Consider the following 23,253-nt stretch of genomic DNA (forward strand, 5'->3'; position numbering starts at 1 on the left):
TTAAGTCACAAATTTAAAGACAATGCACTGCCAAAGGAAAATGTTATGTTAAACGCTCGACGGAGGGCAGTACGAACATTGATGAGTAGATAACTTTTGAAAATACACTAAAATAATCTCCCAGCACCCTAGAGTTATTCTTTGTTTAACTTTGCTACTGCAAGTGCATGATACCGGTATATATATAGCAGAGGATATGTATAGGTCGTACCTTATTCGTAATCCTTATTGAATTTTTTCAATAAAATTATAGCGGATAATTATATCAGTGTTGGGGGAGGGAGCATGTTTGCACCCGCTTGAAATGCAGTTTCGAAAAAAATCCGTATATTCCAAAAAATAAACTATTGTATAGAGAGTATATGACCACTTTTGTCGTTAGTGTATCTCACCTGACTTGTGAAATAAACACATTTTATTGTTTATTTCGATAGGAAGTACGTCACAATATGGAAGTGTTTTATAAAAAAAGATCTGCGTTTTACAAAGGAACTTACGACTTACGATCAAATTAATGAATGCTGATTAATCCCTAACTAATCAATGCTTTATTCGAATGGCTGTAAAATATATTATGGAAAATAAAATAGTTGTAAATAAATGGTTTTAGTTTAATTTTTTTAAATTAAAAACCATTCTATGGCACTGAAAACATTAACAACTTTGGCGTAAGTTCTTTTGAAAAACGCAGTCTAGCTGGTCTGTACCCCCCAGTCTAAAAAAAAAAATCGAATGATTGACCTGGGAGCAACGGTTCCATACGTGTTGAAAAACTGCAATGTAGTTAACAGCGAACAAAACTTGCGCTAGTTTTTGACTGATTTATCTTATTTCCACACTAATATTGTGGAAATAGGATAATAAGGGACATATGATATTTTGTCGCCTGTAAATACAAATATGTGTTTAATGTACATTATAATATTGCCTGATTGTTCATTCACCTTTGTTTGTTAAATGAAATATTTAAAACATTCCTTTTTTCTTAATTTTTTTTTACTAATTTCATGATAAAATGATAACATGTTAACAAGACCTTGAAAACTGACCTATGTATCTATCTCGTTTCCAAAATGTATATAGTCATATTAGGTACTCCGACGCATATTTTACAACTTGGTTGCATACTATATGAAAAACACACTATACTCTGTCCCGAATTTTTGCTTCCACCACTTTTTGCTTGATATTTTAATAATAGTAAATACATTTGTGCTCAAGCTACGTTCATCCACTAATATGAAAAATGTCTAAATTATCTGTTTTGAAACGCCCTCTCTACCGCTTCAGGTTTCAATACACATCCCAAAATTGAAAGTCTACGGATATTTTGCATTGCATCAGCCATTAATAAGCCCGGATGATAACGTTAAAAAATTGCGCGAGGTATCCCGCGTACTTCCGAATGGAGAAAAGATGTAAACATTTCGCATTATAAATCTCCGTAAGAAAATTGTTTTCGTTCCTGTGAAATTTTATGAGTGAAAAGGGATAATTGTTGAATAAAGATATCTTGGATATATTCCCTTTCATCGATTTCAATTGTATTTCTTTCACAGGTATGTGTATTTTTATTACAAATCATCAAACATTGATGGAAGCAATAACTTGGGACAGACTATAGTCTCTTTTCGTATGAGTGTGTTTGTCCAACTTTGATACTCCCATACAATCATAAGCTTGTACATGTATAACTGTGGTTTCATTATTATTCAAGGGTATCAATTTTCGTGGATAAAGTGAAAATCACAGTTTCAAGGATATGTAAATTCGTGGCCAATGACCCTATCAATACAAAATGTTAATAGATATTGCACTTCAATGAACATTAAATTTCGTGGATCAACTTAACAACGAAATCCACGAAAATTGGTATTCAACGAATATTGATGAAACCACAGTATGTTCATTTGCAGTAAATGATTAAACATAATATATTTAAAATATAGGAAATGTGATATGAATTATATACTACAACGTATATGTTAAGTATAGTACGTTCTTTGAATTTATGTCAAACTGCGAACAAACATCATTTTCATACAGTGAATTAATAATATACATGTATTGTTCATCGACATGAAAGGTTATATTAATTTTGTAAATTAAGGATGAATATATAGCAATTATAACATACCACATGCATCTACATGAAATATATTTTTGAAAAATATCTTTCATTTTCATTGAAGGTTACTTTGTAATTCATGCATGAAAATAAAAATATATCACCAAAACTCTGTTGAAATAAAATCCGTGTATAATATTTTTTTCTCAAACCAAATATAAAATACAAAAGTTCAATATTCAAGTAAGTCTCAGGCGGATCCCATTAAGAAGACCATTTGAGTTGCAATTAATATCAATTAACATATTCATGAAAACTCAACTGTTGACAATCTCTGCTTATTCATTGCCCTAATGTAGAATAGTCGCCTCCATCTAGAAATGGTGATGTAGATTGAACAGTAGCGATATCACGTGAATGACTGTATTCAGAGAGATCTGTACCATGATTTGGTGCAGTGCATGCGTGGTCGTAAGTGTCGTCATCGTGTTCTGTTTGTTCGTGTAAATGATTGTAAACGTCTTCGGTCCGTTCATTTTGTTGTTTTCCAGGCAAATTGCATCCTGGCGTTTCTTTCGCAAAAGAGTATATGGATACCGTTGCAACCTTTTGCTGAAAATTTAAGATAAGTATTTAAGAACTGAAGCATTAGTCTAAAATACAATGCATATATCCTGAGATAGGTTATCATTAATGAAATAAACGAGACCGAGTATAGTTCGAGTGCTAATGACTTTGCGCATCTTTTTGTTTTCATGCAGACGTAGGCGCAAAGTTATAATTTTGTTTTGCTTTGTGTTTTATACAAAATTAGCATCATATGTAAGGTAAGTTGAGAAAATGTAATTTTATGTCTTTTATAGGATAATGGGCAAAAATGGCGCTAACGCGTTATTGTTACTCGGTATATATTGTAAACGTCCCTGGAATCCTAAGAATTCGCTCAATTTTCGTGGTATTCGTGGGTAGCTATCACCTGCGGATTAAAGCATCCTCAACAAAAACAAATTTTGAAAGGGTTATCTTTCTTGATTAAACTGAAAACCGACGCATCCACGAAATAACATCCTCACGAATAAGCAAAAACCCCACAGTCCACAGAAATTGGTCCCCAGGAAATTAAATGATTCCACGGTATGTGTAAAGCCGAAGAAAAAGTGGGATTTAGTCATTATTCGAGGTGGTGATGGATTTTTAGAATACTTTATTGACAGAGCATTAAGAGAAACTTATTACATGTAACAGTTTAAAAGTGTTATTTCGTTAAAAATTAATTTCATAAGACAATACACACCACAATATTCCAAATTTTGGGGGAATAAATCGTTTTTGGCATTATCCCTGGACCTAACCACGAAGTAAACATTTTCATAAATTTCACAATTCGTTGACTTTTTGCAATAGGTTTCACGTATTTGTAAGAAAAAGAAATTCCTTCGGCAGAAATACAAAATATATAGGGGAAATGTGAAAAATTGCGCTATTTCTACATATAATCTTCAGGTTTCATTTAATAATTGATAACTTTTGAGATGATCCCCGAAGAAATTGGGGTGGTAAATAAAAAAAAATGATCTAAAACTAATTTACATAGAACTAAAACTACAAGCAAGAAATTTTATCAAAATATCTTGGGTAGAAATAATAAGACTCGGCTTCGTTAAGCTTACTCTTTGTGAAAATGTGGTAACGTATTGCCGTCATCAATTTTTAGAAAAAAAATTAACTGTCATAACTTTTTTATATTTATTTTATTATAGTATACTTGTATAGTTTTAAACATGGGAGAAATGTTTGATATAATGGTCGGTATGGCGTGCAATTAGCATATCATTAAATGTTTAAAATCATTATGTATAAATACTGTTTATTCAAAAAAATTTCCTATTCATTTTTTTGTTGGATTGACATATTGATATTTTCATCAAGTTATCATTTCCCATGATTTAATCATATAAATTAAACTTGAACATGTTTTGCTATCTCCAGGTTTATAGCCGATGAACTACGTTGCACTTTGAAAAAAAATGTCTAAAGTTGTTACAAAATAAACACAAGAGCGTTGATTTGATCCTAACATTTCAACGTGTTTTTTTTTTATTTGTTTTTTTTTTTTTGCGAATTGCCTTACCGTATTTCATTGCCCTTTTTCTGTTTAAAAGTAAATGCTTCAAGTGTCCTATAAATATTTTTAATAAAGTCGTAACACTTTTTATGTAAAAGTTTAGTAAAACATATAATTTATGTCATACGTTTTCTTGGCATTTGGATGTTTCAATATGTTTTCTTTCGCAGCTATTGTATATACGTAATATCAAAAGTATGGGAATGGTATATGAAAATTTTTATGCATCTTAAAAAAGCATTATAATAAATACATGTATCATAAGATAAATGTTTATTTTAAGTCTCTGTTTAAGTTACGTATTCAAAGACTAAAGTTTCGGCTTTCCCAAGATCATTTTACAATTTTAAATACATAATTCAAATCTGTTGTACCTTTGTATTGTTTAAAAAAGAAGTTTGACATCCCCTGGCAGTACCGTATGTTCTATTGTCTGCAAACTTAACGTCAGGGTCCTGTCTTTAAAAATATTTTTTTTTTTCGACTTAATAAAATTATCTTTCGTTTGATATACATGTATGAATAAAATTTGGTGAAAAATTAGAACATTGTTATCAGGAAACTTACATTTTTCTGGTTGGAAATTTTAATCTTCTGTACGTAAGAGTCGTGATGACAGCAATAACAATCACACCAAGCATTAACCCGCCAAACAGTGTCCCGAGCGTCACTCCATTGGTGTCTTTTGGTAATAAAAGTAAACTTGTACAATGTATGTGTGCATTGATTAAAAAATAGTAAGATATTCGATTTAAAAATGACTAAAATAATTTAGTGACAATTTATCTCGGAGAGACGGTCTTATAGATGATGTTTAGTCTTTGTTTACAAAAACTCATGATCTGACTTGAATAACAGAAATAAATGTATGATTGTTTTCATCAGAAATCGGTAATCTTGTTGCTGATTATTTGATTTTTTAGATTATTGTGGGGATCAGAAGAAGAGAAAGCAATACATTCACACTTTCTCATTCAAAGTCACATAATCAGTCAATTTTGTTTTGCTTAACTTAAATGATATGATTCAGTTTATTACAGTATATTACACAGGAATCAGAATCCCACCTAACAGAAAGTAAACCCCAACTAAACCCTGGGTTTACTTTCTAGGTTTATTCTGTGTTTACTTCGGGTTTACTCGAAGATTGAAATCCTAGACAATGATAATGAAATTAAAACCAGTTTACAATTATTGATAATGATGAGGATTTATCCCGGAGATACAGTAGAAATACATGTACATTTTGATATGTGCATAAATACTTATCTGAAATCAAAATTTCCAGTAAAATGTATCTTATATATGTATTATTCCATTAATGTAAAATGTTATAACTTACCCCAAATAATTTTCACTTTATCATATAATAACATGTATTTTTAATGCGACACATTACCTAAGCTATACATTCATATCATCAAAAGATGATGTCAATAGTTTGATCAATCACGAGTCATTGAAATCAACAATAAGGTCAATTCAGATCAGAACGTCAAATTTAAAAAAGTACAAAAACGCAAGCTTAATATACTTTAATACTAAGAATGAGCAAAGAATGTTTACAAAGTTTCCAAACCTTTAAGGCAGCTATCTGTATCAAATGCAGAATATCCATTTTTACATTGGCAGCTTCTATTGAAACAACCTGAGAATGGTTGCATACACTGTTCTGTTAGCTCACACGGATCGTTTAATGTAACATATCCTAGAATGTAATAGAAATATAAGGAATGATGATAAGCTGTTTTATTGTTCATTCAAAAAGAGTTTTGCAAGACTATTATTAACAATAAGTCGAAACAATTTAATAATATGCAAAAACACCATTTAGCTGTACATGTATGAAGAAATATTTTCTGTCTACAAAGATTATACATATCACCATAAACTTGAAATGTTTTACCTTTGTAGCACTTCTTTTCATTTTGTATGTATCCTGGATTGCATACACATAACTGGTCATCACAAACATTTGCAAATTCTGTTCCATTGCATTGCCAGTTGTGCTCACATATGCCACTAATGTTTACCTTTACTGATTGAAGTAAAAAGTAATGAAACAAATGAATGAAAGATACTTATTATGCTCCAAACTGCATTTATAGAGATTTTCTTCAATAACAGTCTTGTTTTAACCTTTAGCCTGTATAACAACACGTTTTTACTTTTATACAGTTAAACGCTGTTTTTTTTTTTTTTTTTTACACATTTTTTATGTGTATTTTTCAAAAAAATGGTTTAACTGTTATACACAATCCAATCAATGTTCTCACCAGTATGTCATTTTAAATATGTCATTCTATGAACATATCATAGAAATCATGGACAATGATAATTAAATTAACACTAGTTTAAGGCCGTCTGTGGGGTTTTGGGGTAAAAACTGTGATAGAGAAACTTCTTCATTTTTATCTTTCTATTAAGTATTTTTTTACATATCAAATTACAGGTAAAAATATCTATAAAATAGCAAAATGTGAAATACTCCAACAGACAATTTACTCAAATATTGACAAGTGCTGAGCAATACTATGTTGTACATTTTGTGTAGAAAACTCGATTTTCTTAACATTTATCATATGAATCCTTTTTGAACTTTTCTACAAATATTGATAAAAATAAGGATTTACTACAGAGATACATAAAGTAGAAAATACAATAACTGTCCTGTACATTTTGATATGTGCATAAATACATATTTGCATTCAAAGCTTCCACAGGGGGCAAGCCCGTTTGAACATTAATTTCAATGTAACCATAAATAAAGAAAGGGGTCGAACTCTGACCCAGATAAAAAACTACCAGCTCGCTTCAAAAGCGTAAAAAGTCAATTATTTTTTAAAACACTTGCAATATGCATGTATTTTTCAGAAAAGTAATGTCTAAGATACACTCATGCCGAATTTCAAGTTGATGGGTTTTAAAATAGCGGAGATATACGTCATTATTCACTCGAAGTCGCCAGTTTATTTTTACTCGGACATTTACTGGCCCAGGTCTCACGATGGGATTTTGCCTATGACAACAGCAGTATTGCAACAAGTCGAGAAACATTCGCATTAATCTTTTAAAATCTCACATCAAACGCACGCTTAACTTACAATTCCTTAAATTCCGATAAAATTCCTTAAATACTCTCCAAACTGAACTTACATGTTTGTTACATGTAGTTCATTAACATCTATTGAATATTTCTTTTAAAAATCCAACAGCACCTATTGTACCATGCTTACCGTTAAACGGCCAAATTATTTTCATTTACAGTGATAAAAAAAAAAAATTAAAAGTTAAAAATAAAGTTTTTCCTTTTCAAATGTTCAATCAAAGTTTTGCAAGAAATAATTGAAATTATATGTGTTATATGCAATTTGAGATAATTACATCTGAACATCCTTTTGTTATAAAATAATGAATACTTATTATTGCCTCTCAATATATGCAAACTGAAGAAGTTATAACCAATGGCTATTATAAATATTTACTGAGTACATGTATGATGGCATTTTATGTCTACAGAGAATGATACTTATCACTTTAAACTTGAAATGTTTTACCTTTGTGGCACTTCTTTTCATTTTGTATGTATCCTGAATTGCATACACATAACCGGTCATCACAAACATTTGCCAATTCTGTTCCATTGCACTGCCAGTTGTGTTCACATATTCCACTTATGTTTACTCTAACTGATTAAAATAAAAAGTAATGATACAAATGAATCAAAGATACCTTTTATGTTCCAAACTGCATTTTTAAAGATTTTCTTCAATAGCTGATGTTTTTAACCTTAAGCCTGTAGAACAACACGTTTTTTAAAGTTTATACGGCCTCAGGCTGAATTTTTTCAACTTTTTCATTTATTTAAAAACATGTTTTAACTAAAACTACCGTTGCTATATATTTATCATTTAGTCTCTACTTAAGAAATATGTTTGTTTTCTTGTGATATTCATTTGAAGATACAATTAACCATTCCGTGCCCTATGCAACACGCTATTGTTATCAAATAAAAATGCTTTCTGACTTTTCAAACACTTTTCGCCCTCCAAAATAGATCCAGGCATACAATGACAGACACAGTAATTTTTTATACGAACACACTGTGCATCGTTTATGTTGCAGGCATATACACCATCCAAAATTATGTATTCTCCTGTAAAATGAAATGTGTTTCTTTATTGGTCAAATGTATGTACGAGGGTTGTTCAAATATTATTGAGACAACATAAATTTTTTTCTTTCTTAGTGACAATTATTGGTGAAAATCGGCATAAACATACATGAAACATAAGCAAATGATGAAACAAAGTAAAATAAAAAAAAAATTAACATTTTGTTTACGACGGTACATAAACATGTAGGTTGTCGTGGTACCCGGCGCAGGCATTTACTTGGAGATTAAAAAAACTTACACAATTACTTTCTACGTGTCGTTGGACCAGCAAAAATATTAAAGGAAATCAAATTATATATGTTCATTTTGCTATTTATTGTCACTTACTTGTTAGATGAGAGGTGAAGAAAAATACATATTTTCGATTCGATTGTAAGACGTATAAAACTAGAGCAAGGAAACGCCTTAAAATGACGCTGTGATGAGTTTGGGTTTGCCCCGGGTCACTGGACGGAAGGGAGTTGGTCAGCTAACCGGAAATAATCATACGAATTCATTGGCTGGACAATTTTTACATTAATAAAAGATATTCTTGTTACCTTCTGTGTGAAATAAATATGGTTTATCTTTATTCTCAAGATAGTAAGATGAAAAAAGTATAATTGTAGGAAATACAAGGGGTTGACATTATCTTGAAATATGGCGGAATGCAGGACTGAATTTTTTTGTGATTAAGAATATTGCCTATAATAATGGCATCGATTCCTTTGTTGGCATAGTGCAGTTTGAAAAAATAACGTTGTGCATGAGCAGTATTCTCTGTTTGTGTAGGTTTAAAAAGCCGATGATAAGCATAATGAGAGATCTGAGTCTGTATTCCGGTGTAGAAAAATCAAAAAGCAGCTTTTCCTTGACTTTTTCAAGAAGATTATTTAACTCTTTCAAAGGGACATATTAAAGTTTGGTGCGAATGTAATGGATACCCAATTGTTTATTTACATAAAGTAATAATGAATCAAAGTAAACATCCTGTATAATTGGTTTGTTATAAGACCGATGTCAATGAGTAGGAATTAAGTCTAAAACATTTCCGAACAACCCTCGTATTACTACTACGTTTGTAAAATTATTTATAACAACGACATATTTACTAAAAAGGTTTGACTCATTTACACGAATAGATATGAAGTATATATGAAATATTATACTCACTTGCATTTCACGATGAACAGTTGACATATAGATATTTCTGATGTCCTGATGATCCTAAACAAGAGGAGATATTTGCTGTCTCATTGCCTATCGCTAGATCAATGCGTTTTAAAGGGTTTCTGCGGCCATGCAAATTTTCTATTCTGAAATTGCACTTTTTAGGACAGGCACTGTCTGTGATAAAATTGAAAATATGATTTTCAGTATAATTAAGAAGTCATGCAGGACGAAAAAATAAATAATATTTCTGATTCCATTTCAGTATTTAAAAACAATATCTAATTATAGATATTTTAATTCATATGCTAAACTATGCAATGTAATGTCCTGAGGATAACCATTATATCTATTCCTTATTGATTACATGTGTAGTTGGGTAACCAGGGGCAGTTTTGGATACGGTATCCGTCGATATTTCTGTAAACTAAAGAATTGATGTACTTATGAGTAAGAAGTCATGCAGGACGAAAAAATAAATAATATTTCTGATTCCATTTCAGTATTTAAAAACAATATCTAATTATAGATATTTTAATTCATATGCTAAACTATGCAATGTAATGTCCTGAGGATAACCATTATATCTATTCCTTATTGATTACATGTGTAGTTGGGTAACCAGGGGCAGTTTTGGATACGGTATCCGTCGATATTTCTGTAAACTAAAGAATTGATGTACTTATGAGTATGAGGCTTTTGAGTGTTGCTAAAATTCACAAAATGATTTTTCATTATCATTATTTGTTAAAAAGATACCCCTTGCTGAAAATATTATACAGTATGTTTGCCTCTAACTTAAGTACACGAGCATTAGAAGTAAAATGCAAAATTTGCGGCTCTAACTGTTGTGTTGACTTTAATCAGTGAAATTGCAAACGGTTACAAACGGTAGGTAAACTAACACAAAAACTAGGTGGATTCGACACAGTAAACCAACCATTGGTAAGGTTCTGATATGTAATGGTGCGATAATTACATAATACGGATTGTCAACACTTTACTAGAGCAGGCCCAGAGTTAAACCCGAGTAATCCCAACGTAACCCAGAGTGGACACAGAGTATAATCCCCGACCAAAATTAGACCCTGAAAGCAGACGCTACAGGGGTAGGAATTATATGCAGAAAAAAAGTATGGTAAAAACGGCCCTTTTTCCTCACTTCGGTGTTTAAAGTGGACCCCAAATGCAAAACTCGAGTAAACACAAAGTAAATACTAAATGGACCCAAAGTAAACCCCAGTTGAGCATATGTTTGAAAAGAAGATCCCGTGTAAACCCCGAAAGTAATCCCTGTGTTTAGTTTGTGCCCGATCTGTTGTTAGGTTGGTTATCATCGGTACAGTGTTGTGAGAGGTCTGAGAAGCTGAAAAATCACGAATAATGGGTTAAATATGAAGAGGTCGAAGACAAAAATCAACTTCTTGAATGTTGAAAATTCACAATTTTCAGATATTGATGACAAGCCTTATGATGAGTAAATTAAAGCTATTTGTGCTGAATCAAAACTGAGGAAATTCTAGTTTCAGAGTTCCAAAGAGAGATATTCCAGGCTGCAGTTAATTGTGTTAAAATGTTCTTTAATTGCCACCTCAGTTTAAAAGTATATTTTACTTATGCAGTGCATTGTAAGTTTTTGTTGTGATTTACAATAATTAATTATAACTGAATTTATTTTTAATTCTAAGAGCTTTTTACACGACACCATGCATTAACATCAAATCAATAACAGATTCAATGATTAGATTTTGGCATTTTACCAACGTTTACATTATATTGTATATTGATGTTTAGCAACACGATCATATTCTTGATAATATTCACGGTTTGTTCAAGCAATCGAGAAAACAAAAAATGGATACCAAAGGAACTCTGTTTAATAATACATGTAATAACAAAACTTCAATTTTAATTTTTTATGTTCCATTTCCATAATTTATTTATTATATTACACGACAATAACCACCGTGATCATGAATAACCTACCATCTTGCAAAATTTTCTCTGCGGTATTTTCATTAAAGTCACACTTGTTTTGGTGATTAACAAATCGTACAACTGTCTCTAAACACAGATTTCTAAAAGGAGAAACAGTTTTATTATCATCTGCCATTCAATATAGAGAATGCTCACAAATATATTTATTTTCATTTTTATTGTTTACATTGCCATAAAACTGTTTTGTTAGCAGTTGTCAAATAAGACAATTGAAAAACAAAATAAAAAAATGAACATCTTAAAAAAGATATTTTTGCAGAGATATTAAACAAAATTATTCAATACTTACGGACATGAACTTTTATTTAAAAAAATCAAATTTAGTCAGTTCAATTTATATATCTCAACATACTGTCTTGCCATTTTTTTTTACTAATATCTTACCTTCTAATATTCGTGGACGTTGTTTTATGTATAACCAGAGTTATATCTGAATAAATATTAAATTGAATTAAAAACTAGAGCAAAGCTCGTTGCAAAGCAACGAGTGGGTCTTCCGTTAATGTCGGAAGTAAAGCTGGAAGTTCCTATAAGAAGAGCTCTTAAACCAACAACAAGAGTAACTAAAATAAAAAGATGAAAAAAATCGAATTATTCCTGGTACGATTTAACAAAATCCGAATGATTTTAAGTACGAGTTAACAAAAACCTTTCTGATTTCAAGAACGACTTGACAAAAAAAATCTGAATGTGTTCAAGCACGACTTAACAATTATTTTTGGTACGAATTAATTTTACTTTGAACATTACGCTATTTTTTAAACCAAGGACGCGGAATCAAAATTTCCGGAAAAAATCAATTTTTGAACCCCGATATCTCTGTAATGCATTGTTTGATTTTCAAACGGATTTCAGATTTGAATTCACCATGGTAAGTTCTATAAGACTGTAGTATTGTCTTATTTTGTTCAAAAAAATGAAAATTTCCAAAAATTGGAACTGCTTCCGGTTTTGAGCAAAATTGATGAACACAATTTTAAACCCCCCAGTACATTATAGAATTGATACATCTATCACCAGTAAAAATTTCAAAGCGATATCTTTAAAGTTAAAGGAGATTTCTTCCGGACAAAATCACTTTTTGTTAATTTAAAAATGGCCGCCAAATTCGAACGGAAGTGACGTAAATGCTGAAATTTTAATATCTTTGAGGCACGGTAACTTTACAAACGCTCTGAAAATTTCGTTGAAATAGGATGAAAACTTTTTGAGATATAAAGCCGAGAAGGAGTCAGAAAAAAAATAAAAAATAAAATAATAATAAAAAGAAACCGAAGAAAAACAAGAGGGTCTTCCGTTGGAAACGGAAGACCCTAAAAAGACATAACAAAAATAAATGTAAAGTATTACATTTCCATCGTTTGATCAATAGAACACTATAAGGATAAAAAAAATACGGAATTTATTAAGAAAATGCAAAATATTTTTTCTTCCATTGTTATTAACCATATTTTTCTTATTTATCTCGCTTGTGACCAGAATACAAGTATATTTACATTGTATAAGATTTCAGTTTATTTATGATTTTAGACAATAAATTTTCTGAAAGTAAGTTTGTCGGGCAAAAATATTTAAGAATCAAAATTATCTTTAGAGAATGAATTTATAAATGATAAGCGATTTTACAAATGTATATTAAAACGAAGGGTGGGTGGGTTTAAACGCTAGTTGCAAAGTGAAAAAAGTTAAAAAAAAATCTTCTCACCAAGAGCAATGATTAATGGTTTAACATATGATTCAAGGATTAAAACCAAGACTTTCCAAATCCAATAGAACCTTAATATAGCGAACCTGCCTCTAGAATATGAATGGAATATTCATAGTGTGTCTTTTTTCATATCAATATTTGCACAAACAGAATTAAATAATGTTAAAACTCTTTATTGAAAAAAAAAAAAAAAACAACGACAATGCATGACTATCATCGACAGTGAAATCTTGTATTTTCTTTTAGTGTGCCTTTATGTTTAATATAATTAATAGCAAACGAAATAATAGTGGTGTAGTTCATTTGTGATTTATTTTTGTTTTCTTTTTAGGGAAAATACGATCAGGAGTAGAATGTTTTTTTTCCACAAACTAATGCATGCTGATCCAGAACCAAATATTTCCTTGTTTCATTTTAAAAAGATACATATTATCATAGTATGTACAGATTAATGTACACACATTTTAATGTTTCATAATGACAAGAAATATTAAAGTCTGCGAGAGAACTTTATAAAAATAGTAAACCATATCAGTCCTGTTCAATAATTGCCCAACAAATAAGGTAATCTATATAATTTGTATATGTAATAGGCTTTAAGCGACCCATCCATTAAAAAAAAGTTAGCTATTGGACTAATTGTCTGGTTCCCGTATGGATATATCATTATTTGAGCTAGCCTTTTGCCCTCTACCGTCATATCAAGCATTAGATGGCTTTGATGTAACATAATACATGACATTTGGCGTCCACACAATTTTATCATTAGGTGTTCTATGGTATACATACTATGTTGTCATCTGGTCATCGTACTGATAAAACAACCCTTTTTTATTTGATTTCTAGTCTAAGTATAGGTAAAACATGAAATACAAACTGAAGAACGGGGACGTATTGTCTATATATTGATTTAATACATATTTAACACATAAACAATATTGAAACAACATTACGTAATATTTTCCGCATTGATATTTCGAAACAAAACTTGTGATCTTTTGTCGATGTTTAATTATAAACATATAGCTATAATCAAATTGACTTCCGGATTTTGAAATGCGTAGCACTTAAATTGATATCTGGTCTCCATAATGAAATAACTAATTAGATTACACTAGTTCATATAGTTGACATGGTGACATTACACTTATTTTTACCACAAGTTTCCGCTTAACGCTACAACATATAATTAAGGTGATACATGTATACGGACTTTTCGAATTAGCAGAACTAGGTAATCCAAAGATGTTTAACAGCATGTTAATATAGGTAAAAAGACCACAGGTCATTTTATATTTACACGGAAATTGTTTATCGTCTGTTAATATAATTAACAGAATGAAGTATACTGTATCAATTTAATGTGTCAACTTCAATACATACACTATACGACAACATCTTATTTTAACGACAAAACAAAAGAATTTCAAATTTGTTAAGCTTAACAATTGATATAAATTATTTAATTATTCAAAACAAATTATTTTCAAATCAACTTTCATGTAGCGATGTATATGAAAAAATGCATTAAATTTTAAAAATTTATAACAGTTACTTTTTGAAAAAAATAACTACATGTATATACATCCTTGATACACAACGAAATTCATCAGCAATGGGGAAGAAGTATTCGATTATTCAAATTCGGTTTAATACCATTTGACTTAACAGGAGTAATTTCATAAACATCAATTATAACTTACTGAATACATACTAAGTTAAGTATGTTTTTTTACTGAGTGAAAAGTTTAGCAGATTAGGCCAATATTAATTATTTTATATGACAAATATTCGTTTATTCCAACAGATGATTTTGGAAAAAAATAATCAATGGGAAATTAATTATAAAAATATATATATATAAACTAAAAAGCAAAACATTGAAAAAAAAGTAATCTAATTTTATGATAATATCCAAAAGATAAGCTATTGCAACTTACTATTGATAATTTTTTCAAAATACTAGTAAAACGATAATCTTAGAAAGATCAATCTTCCTTTGAAAAGAAGATTCGTTACTTTTGTTAAAATTTGTAGCAGCTTGTAAAAAATGCAAAGATATAAATCTTTAAATGCGTACAAATGTAACCAAAACAATTATTGAAAAAAAGTCTTGTTATTGAATAGAGAAATCTTAACATTAATCAATCTTAAAATCTTAACTACGTACAGCAGCACAGTAGCCATAATAATTACCCTTACCCAAAACTTGCACAAGGCCGATTATTGAAGTTTAAAAAAAGTGTATATTAAGGAAGAAAAGAAATGTAGACACGATTAGTTTATTTATATTTAAAATTAACGTTAGAAAAATTGATACACACTTAGTATGAAATAAACAATAAATACTTGTACTTACAAATGATGATGTATTTATCGATCGCCATGATTTGAAAAATGTGTGAAAGTTTTTGGATTTTTGTATTAGTTCGTCAACTTCCTGGTTTTCTATTAAAACGTTTTAAATTGAACTAGGAAAGGGGAAATGTGATATGTTACACCTCAATTAAGTGTGTATTAATTGACTTAAAAATAAAATATATTGCTTCATAAGCGATTATTAATCGATGTGTATTGATTGTGACCTAACTTTAAAAATTCACTCCTCTAAGGTTAGCGGTACATCTGTCCCGTCGTTCCGTCGTCCATCAGCAGAATCGTATAAGGGATCAACACATCTTATAACTGATATCATTATTTTGTCATTAAGAATATTAAGAGAGTTTGTATTTCTCTACGTTCCCTACATTTTTCAACTCAAATTCGGATTTCCTTATTTTGTGTTTTCTATGAGACTGTAGCATGCTCTGAATCATGGTCAGTGTGTTTTGTTGACAGGCATATATGGATTACTTCCAGTTATATGTTCAACGATAAAAGGTTGCAGATTGCACAACACATACATTATTTAGTAAAATAGAATGACTTTTTCATTGTGTACTTTATTTCATTAACAATTAAATATTTTTTTTCATTTTTTTAAATCCCTAAACAATTTGCTTCCTAATCCAGTTTATTTCTAAAAATAAATGTTATCCTTTACATAACATTTATTTCTAAAACTAGGTTTCTTAACACTTTTAATAGCCTTTATAAAGATAGGTTCATGTTTTTGCGTTATTGAACCTTTTCCTTACATTTCTCTGAAATTTCAATGTTCTCCAATTAAAATTATTTACAACATTTGCAGTTCTTCTTTGTCTTGCCTAAGTTCTGCAGAAGGATTGGGGACCTACACTTGCATTGTTTGAATAAAACTATAATCTTGTATTTTCAACGTAAAATAAATTGTGTCTTCTTATTTATGCAAATGTATTAAATTATGTCTTATGATTTCTATATGATTTAAATCACATAATTGAATTTTACCAGTTTTATTGCTATCTGCGTGATTGACCTAACAAATATAATATTATAATATTTTGATAAATATTTAGACAAACACCAATAAAAAATGATTTATAGGCACGTCGATATTAATATGTTTCCTCTTGAGAACAAAATGCGAAAATTTTATCATTGAATAAACTCCGTTGCGCAGGAGTTCTGATTGTACGTGTACGTCACCTCACTTGCAACAAGCTATAGATATAACATGAAAAATAACATTGACAGTTTGATATCAATCAAAAACGGCACAGTAATTACAGTACCGACCAGACCCAACCTGACACCACTTTCACGAGTCTGCTCTCTGAGTTTACACAGGGTTTACTTGGGGTCTGTTTTTATTTAAAATTCAACTCAGGGTTTACTTTTGGAACTCTCCATGTTTATTTTGGGTTTACTAGGGGTTTGCTTTAAGGGTCCACTTTACACACTAAAGCATGAAGCGATCTATCTTTAATCTGACCATTTTACCGCCTGTAATTCCCATCCCTTGCATATTCCAATAACACAATCAGGTGACTTTTGCTTTCAGAGTTTTACTTCTGCTCGAGGTTTTTTCTTTGTGTCCACTCTGGGTATACCCTACGTTTACTTTGGGTTTACTCGGATATATACGCTAGCAATGTTAATGTAAAAATGCAACGCTTGTGCAGTTTGTAATTGAATAATAAAAGTTAATACCGTAGTTTGATTACATTGATCAAGGTGAGCGAACATCTAATACATTTTCTTTAAGGTCGTGTAATATCAGTTTAAAGACTGACGGGTGAGACAAGCCTCAATGATAGAAGACTGATGTGACAATGTGATTATTGAATCATAGTTACTCTTATCGGGTAGGACTGCTTATATATTCCATCCCAAACTACAATTACAAATACAGATAGCTTGCTAATTGTTTAACAATAAGAACATGCCTTGTTTTAGATTTTAATTTCCTTAATTGTAATCTGAATTAGGTGGAGCCAATATTTGTATGTTAATTTTCATAGGTTATAGGTGCAACATCTTTTGTAATTTTATCTTTATAATCGGACGCAAATCCTTCAACTGCTTTTCTTCATTTGGTTTTTGGAATCAACTTTCACTGTCGTACAATAATTAACCTTTTTTTCTTTTTGTATTAAGTAAAGGTTTCATATTTTCTCTCTTAATAATTTCTTTCTTCATTTTTGTAAGAGCTTTAACATCCAGCTAAAATGTTCTTCAGTGTGCCCTTTATTTCTCTTCTATCAATTTCAATATAAAAATCATAATAACATCCTTTTCTTGCATGCTTAAATATATCTGTTGCATGAAGGGGTTGGAAATATGCCACCAGAATAGAGTATCTTCCAACTTTTACGTTCAACATGCAAAATGCGTTAATTATTGATTGTCAACTTGCAATCTGTATATGGCGACATGCAAATATTTTGTTGGCACGCAACATGCAACTTCTTAATGTTAACACGTAAAAGCTTGATGTGGACATGCAACATATATCTTTGTTGACATGCAACTAATTTATGTTGACATGCAAATTATTCACATTAACAAGTTGCATAACGACATCAATGGTGTGCATGTCTACATATTTATCCGATATTGGCAAGTCCATAATTTCATTTCGTGTATAAGCACTGGGCCAGAAAATTACGCCAGTTTGTTAATTTTTTGTTTTGTGTAAATTACGATGGCGAATTTACATCTGAAGTTTAAAAAAATAAAGCTTTATTTATGAAATTAAGATAGGTACAGTGTTAATAAAGTTAACTATTTTTTTGTAATTTTTTTCATTTATTCAGAAAAGAATTCATCTAACAGTTAAAACACAAACGTAAACGAGAGAACCAGGTAAACTGAGTAAAGAATATAGCAAGAGAAAACCCTCTTTAAAAAAACAAAACACCAAAAATGGTTTCCATTCCACTGCAACAGATGGAACGGAAACGAGACATTGGTCTCACTAGATAAATAACTATGACATATTTCAATTTGATCGAGAAGTTATCTTCGAAAATGATAGGGACACAGGGAAAGGAACTATAAAAAAATCAACACAAACTCACAATGCTGCCACAACTAAATATTTTAAATATTACAGAAATTTACCCCAAAGACTAACCAACCAACCCTCCTCAGCGGAAGAATTGGATAGTGATGGGGAAGGTTCGAGTCTTAGTCATAGTGTGTTAAAGTGACATATTTCTCTGTATGGTATGAATACTGCAAACACATACGTGGTACATGTAGTAGGAACGTTGCTTGAGAAAGTGTTTAAACAATAACCGTTTGTGCATTTTATGTAACAGAAGCACATTGGTATGCATTGCATTATTTTTTCAAATTCATGCAAGTGATGATTGATATTGCAACAGAGGTAAATTAAATGACATTGTTAATTCACTTTTCAGTTTAATTTAGAAGAAGGGCGTTGCAGATGATAAACAGTACTGATCAGACCCAACCTTACATGAGAATAAACCCAAACTAAACCCCGGGTTTACTTTTGGGGTTTATTCTGGGTTGACTTTTTAAAATTTGGGTCCACTCGGGGTTTACTTGGGGTTTACTTTGGGCTTATTTGGAAACTGTATTTGAGGTCAACTGTACCAACTTAAGTGTGGAATAGACCCGTATTTTATCTTACGATCCTACTGCCTGTAATTCCCGACCCTTGTATATTCCGAATACACTGCTTTCAGAGGTATACTTTTGACAGGGTTTACTCTCTGTGTCCAATCTGATTTTACTTTGGGTTTACTCTGCATCCACTCTAGAAAACCTGGAGTAAACCCAGAGTAAACCCAGAAAGTAAACCCAGGGTTTAGTTGGGGTTTATTTTTTGTAAGTTTGGGTCTGATTGGTACTGTATTTATTTTACAAGAGAGGTCAACATAGAAATTGACTAACTGTTTTACAGTTTTTTGCGTTTTGGTTTACAATTTCGTAATAAGTTCCAACTAAATTCTTATAAGCTATATTTAAGAAACACCTACGGAAAACATCATTTACCACCTAGTATTCTTAATCATATGTTAAATAGAACTGCTAAAATCAGAAATAAAGAAGCCTATCTTAAACCGGTACATGAGCTCCATGCTATTATTAACCTTAATTCATTGGGTTTGGTTAAGTGTAACCAGAGTTTTATTTATTTTTTGAAATGGAGAGAGTTCATTTAGACATAGTACAGTTTGTATCGTATTTTTACGGTATTTTTACGGTATTTCTTGCACATGACTCTGATATTTTTTAGATTTTTTAAAGAAAGGGTACACTATCAAGGGTACACTATTGCTGCGATTGCCTTATGTTTTCAAGCAACACATTTTCAATAAGTTTTTCTAAACGTAAATGTAATATGGTCTGTTTTTTTTCATATTTTTTTTTACTTTTTCATGGATGTACTTGTAACTATGGTTACGATTTGTTTGCTCTTTTAATGTTGGTAATTTGTATTGTATCAAAAGCTAAAAAAATATTGAAGATTAATTTATGACAATGCGACTTGCTAAAGTGATACAAAAAATACTATCAAATGGAAAATTTAAACCTTCAAGTCTCGTTTGGACAAAACAGATACTAAGATGCTTGAAATATGATAAGTACATACATCATAGAATGATTTATCATTATGTATATGGAAATAGCAAAAAATTCAGTATTCAAATTTAAAATATCCCAATTGGGTCAACTTGCAGAACTTTTATTTTGCGTTTTTTAACTGTATTCTAGCGCTCTTTCATTTCAAAAGGAAGAAAATAAGTTCGTGTATAAATATGAGCAGGCCGTGGAGTTGAAAACATATTAGATGACGTTTATATCAAATATCCATGACAAGAAGCTGTTCTAAGGTTGATATTATGTTCTACATAAAACAATGTTAGATAGTGCTAAACTGTATTATGTCCCTTTGTGATATTCATTCATTCATGTTTTTTTTCCGTTAACTGAAAACAATGTACATTCATTTCTTCATATGGAATATTTTAAAACATTTTTATAAAATGACACAAATTTCAAGAAAAAAAATTAAAATAGAAAAATAATATTTTGAAACCTTTGCTGTTGAAAATTGATATACTCACTCTTATTGTTTATATCCAAATTCCGTCCATTATGAAATTTCTCTCATAATTTGTGCAATTAATAGATATGAATTTTCATGAAATAAATCATTAAAACAGTGCTTATTAGTAAAATATCATAATGATATGCATTGTCAATTTTTATGTATCATGTTTTTTTTTAATGTAATCTGTGTCCATTTTATTATTTTGATAATTGTAATGTTTGTATACAGATTTATTCCCCCACTCCTCTTTCTGTGATGGACGAATTTTCGAGTGATTTATTTTTTTATATATATAAATGAATATGATAATTTATCCCTGTGATTTTTTTCAACTCTTGTTAACCATGAAAACAATTTTTAAATTGTGTATAAAAGGCAGTTTCAAATGATTCATTCTGTAAATACCTTAGATAAAACCTTCTGTCAAAATCTGCTGTAAAAAGTGAAACTATTCTTTCAGGAAATTGACTTATGTTGATTATAGCATTGGATGATTTATTTTTGACGTCGTCGTGTCAATAACTGCCGTCAGGTGAGCAGACAAATTATCATAACGTGCTAACAACTGCTGTCAGGTGAGCAGACAAATTGAATAACGCGCGTTAGCGCGTTATGATAATTTGTCTGCTCACCTGACGGCATTTATTGACACAACGACGTCAAAAATAAATCATTTAATGCTTATATTTACATTCCCTTACTTAAGAAATCGATTGTTTACTTAAATAAATCGATATAAAGTGCAGATCACGGGGGAGTGAATAAGTAACAGCAAATACAGCTGTTTTGTAAAACCGGTTTTAACTGGTTTTCACATAGACTGTTGAGATGAGATCGACGAGCATGAAAATATAATCCATGATTAATAACTCTTGAAATGTTGCTTTTAACAATAAAGTCAACTTTTTTGTTGAATAATTAAAAAACATGGTGTTTTGACAACATTCATGAAATAAATTTTTTAACTGATAACATAGAAATCACTGTTTGAGAACTACTTATGTAAATTACTCTTAAATTCATACACAGTGAATAGGTGTTGCATTTAGAGACATTTAAACAACACGGAATTTAATGGGCAAACACTGTAGAATGTAATAATATAAGAATATTTATGTATCCAAAATGCATTTTATAAAAATGATACGAAGACCTTAATTTTAATGTTAAAAGAATGAGATTTGATTTTTTTTTTGTATTTTTCAATTGATAATATAAATTTTGTTACATTACAAATAATATTTATTTCATCATTTATAAAATTATTTTATTTAAATTCAAGCTGCACTATACCTTTTGTTGAACAGTTGAACGCTTTGGCATTGATTGTTATATATGTTTCAAAACATAAAAAAAATGTAGTAAAGAAGCCAAGTACTGGCATCAAATGCATTATTTTCTATGTATGTACGATCATTTACATATTTGTTGATGGGTTTTTTGTATAACCCTGTAACTGTGTCTAGGATCTTCCATTGTAATAACACTACACTGTTTGTTGGCATCAGGCTTCTTTATATTATTAGACAAAAGTACTTGTTCTGGAGCCGGTTGTATCAACGGTTCATTAAATTCAATGTGTTATTAAGCCCAATGAATCATTAAATTCTAAACAAATCATTAGTTAATAAACACATTAAAGGTTGCTGTACAAAACCGTTATTAAAGGTTTGTTAGATAATGAAGCATTAAAATATTAATGAGTCATTAAAGCTTTTTTATTCTTTAAATATTACCCATAATGCTATGCTCGTCAACCTCTGGGGCGTCTGCTTTGTTTGTAAACATTCTAGCAAGATGACAGACGCCGACGTCCAAACGAAGTCAAGTAGAAACAAGGGGAAAATTTTGATACAAGCGAAATTCAGCTACTTGCTGACTTGGTGGAAACAAATATCGACACAATTAATAGCAAATTTACGAATACCATCACTAACGAAAAAAAGAAGAAAGTATGGGAAAATATCACGTCACAGCTTTAGGAATTTCAAATCGATCGATTAAAGAAATAAAAACAAAGTGGACAAATATGCACCAGACAGCAAAAAAAAAAAAGAATTCAGTAGCAACAAACTGTCCCAGGGAATTTAAAAGATGCAACTTTATTAAATGAAAATCTGTCTAAATTCTAGGTTCCTTATCACTCAATAAATTAATATATATTTATCAAATTTTGGTTGACTATTAGATATGCCTTACTGTAGTATTGTAATATTAAAGCTGCTTGGTCCGATTTTATATCAAATTTTATGCACGCTTTTAAACGATGGCTATGCTTAGTATATGTATAATAATAGACATTGCAGTAGTTTTACCCGTCAATTATGCCAAATTTCAATGAAGAAAAATACGTACAAAATTTGCTAACAAAAACAATTGACATTAAAAGGTACCGCGTTATTTCGCCTCATGTTAAATTTTACCCCTGACGACGAGGCGGGTATGGTTGTATTACGAATTTGACATCGCTTTAAATAAAGGTCGAAATGATCAGACAAATTACAAATCAACATGTGCACGTTTTGTTCGCTAATATTTCTAAAGTCTGCTTTCTTTACAATCGATGTATAGCAAGCGG

At 30.4% G+C, this 23,253-nt stretch overlaps 1 protein-coding gene across 1 annotated transcript; it reads right to left on the reverse strand.

The window, feature by feature from the left end:
• Positions 1-916: 916 nt before the first annotated feature.
• LOC128160859 (uncharacterized) lies at positions 917-8,304 on the reverse strand. Its single transcript, XM_052824168.1, has 6 exons — positions 8,298-8,304; positions 7,751-7,882; positions 6,100-6,231; positions 4,761-4,875; positions 4,568-4,652; positions 917-2,680 (listed from the first exon to the last, which is right to left on the reverse strand). The coding sequence occupies exons 1-6, from the start codon at positions 8,302-8,304 to the stop codon at positions 2,411-2,413; spliced, it is 741 nt and encodes a 246-aa protein (XP_052680128.1). The 3' UTR covers positions 917-2,410.
• Positions 8,305-23,253: the final 14,949 nt, after the last annotated feature.

Source organism: Crassostrea angulata, chromosome 8, assembly GCF_025612915.1.
Source record: "Crassostrea angulata isolate pt1a10 chromosome 8, ASM2561291v2, whole genome shotgun sequence".
Taxonomy (NCBI): domain Eukaryota; kingdom Metazoa; phylum Mollusca; class Bivalvia; order Ostreida; family Ostreidae; genus Magallana; species Magallana angulata.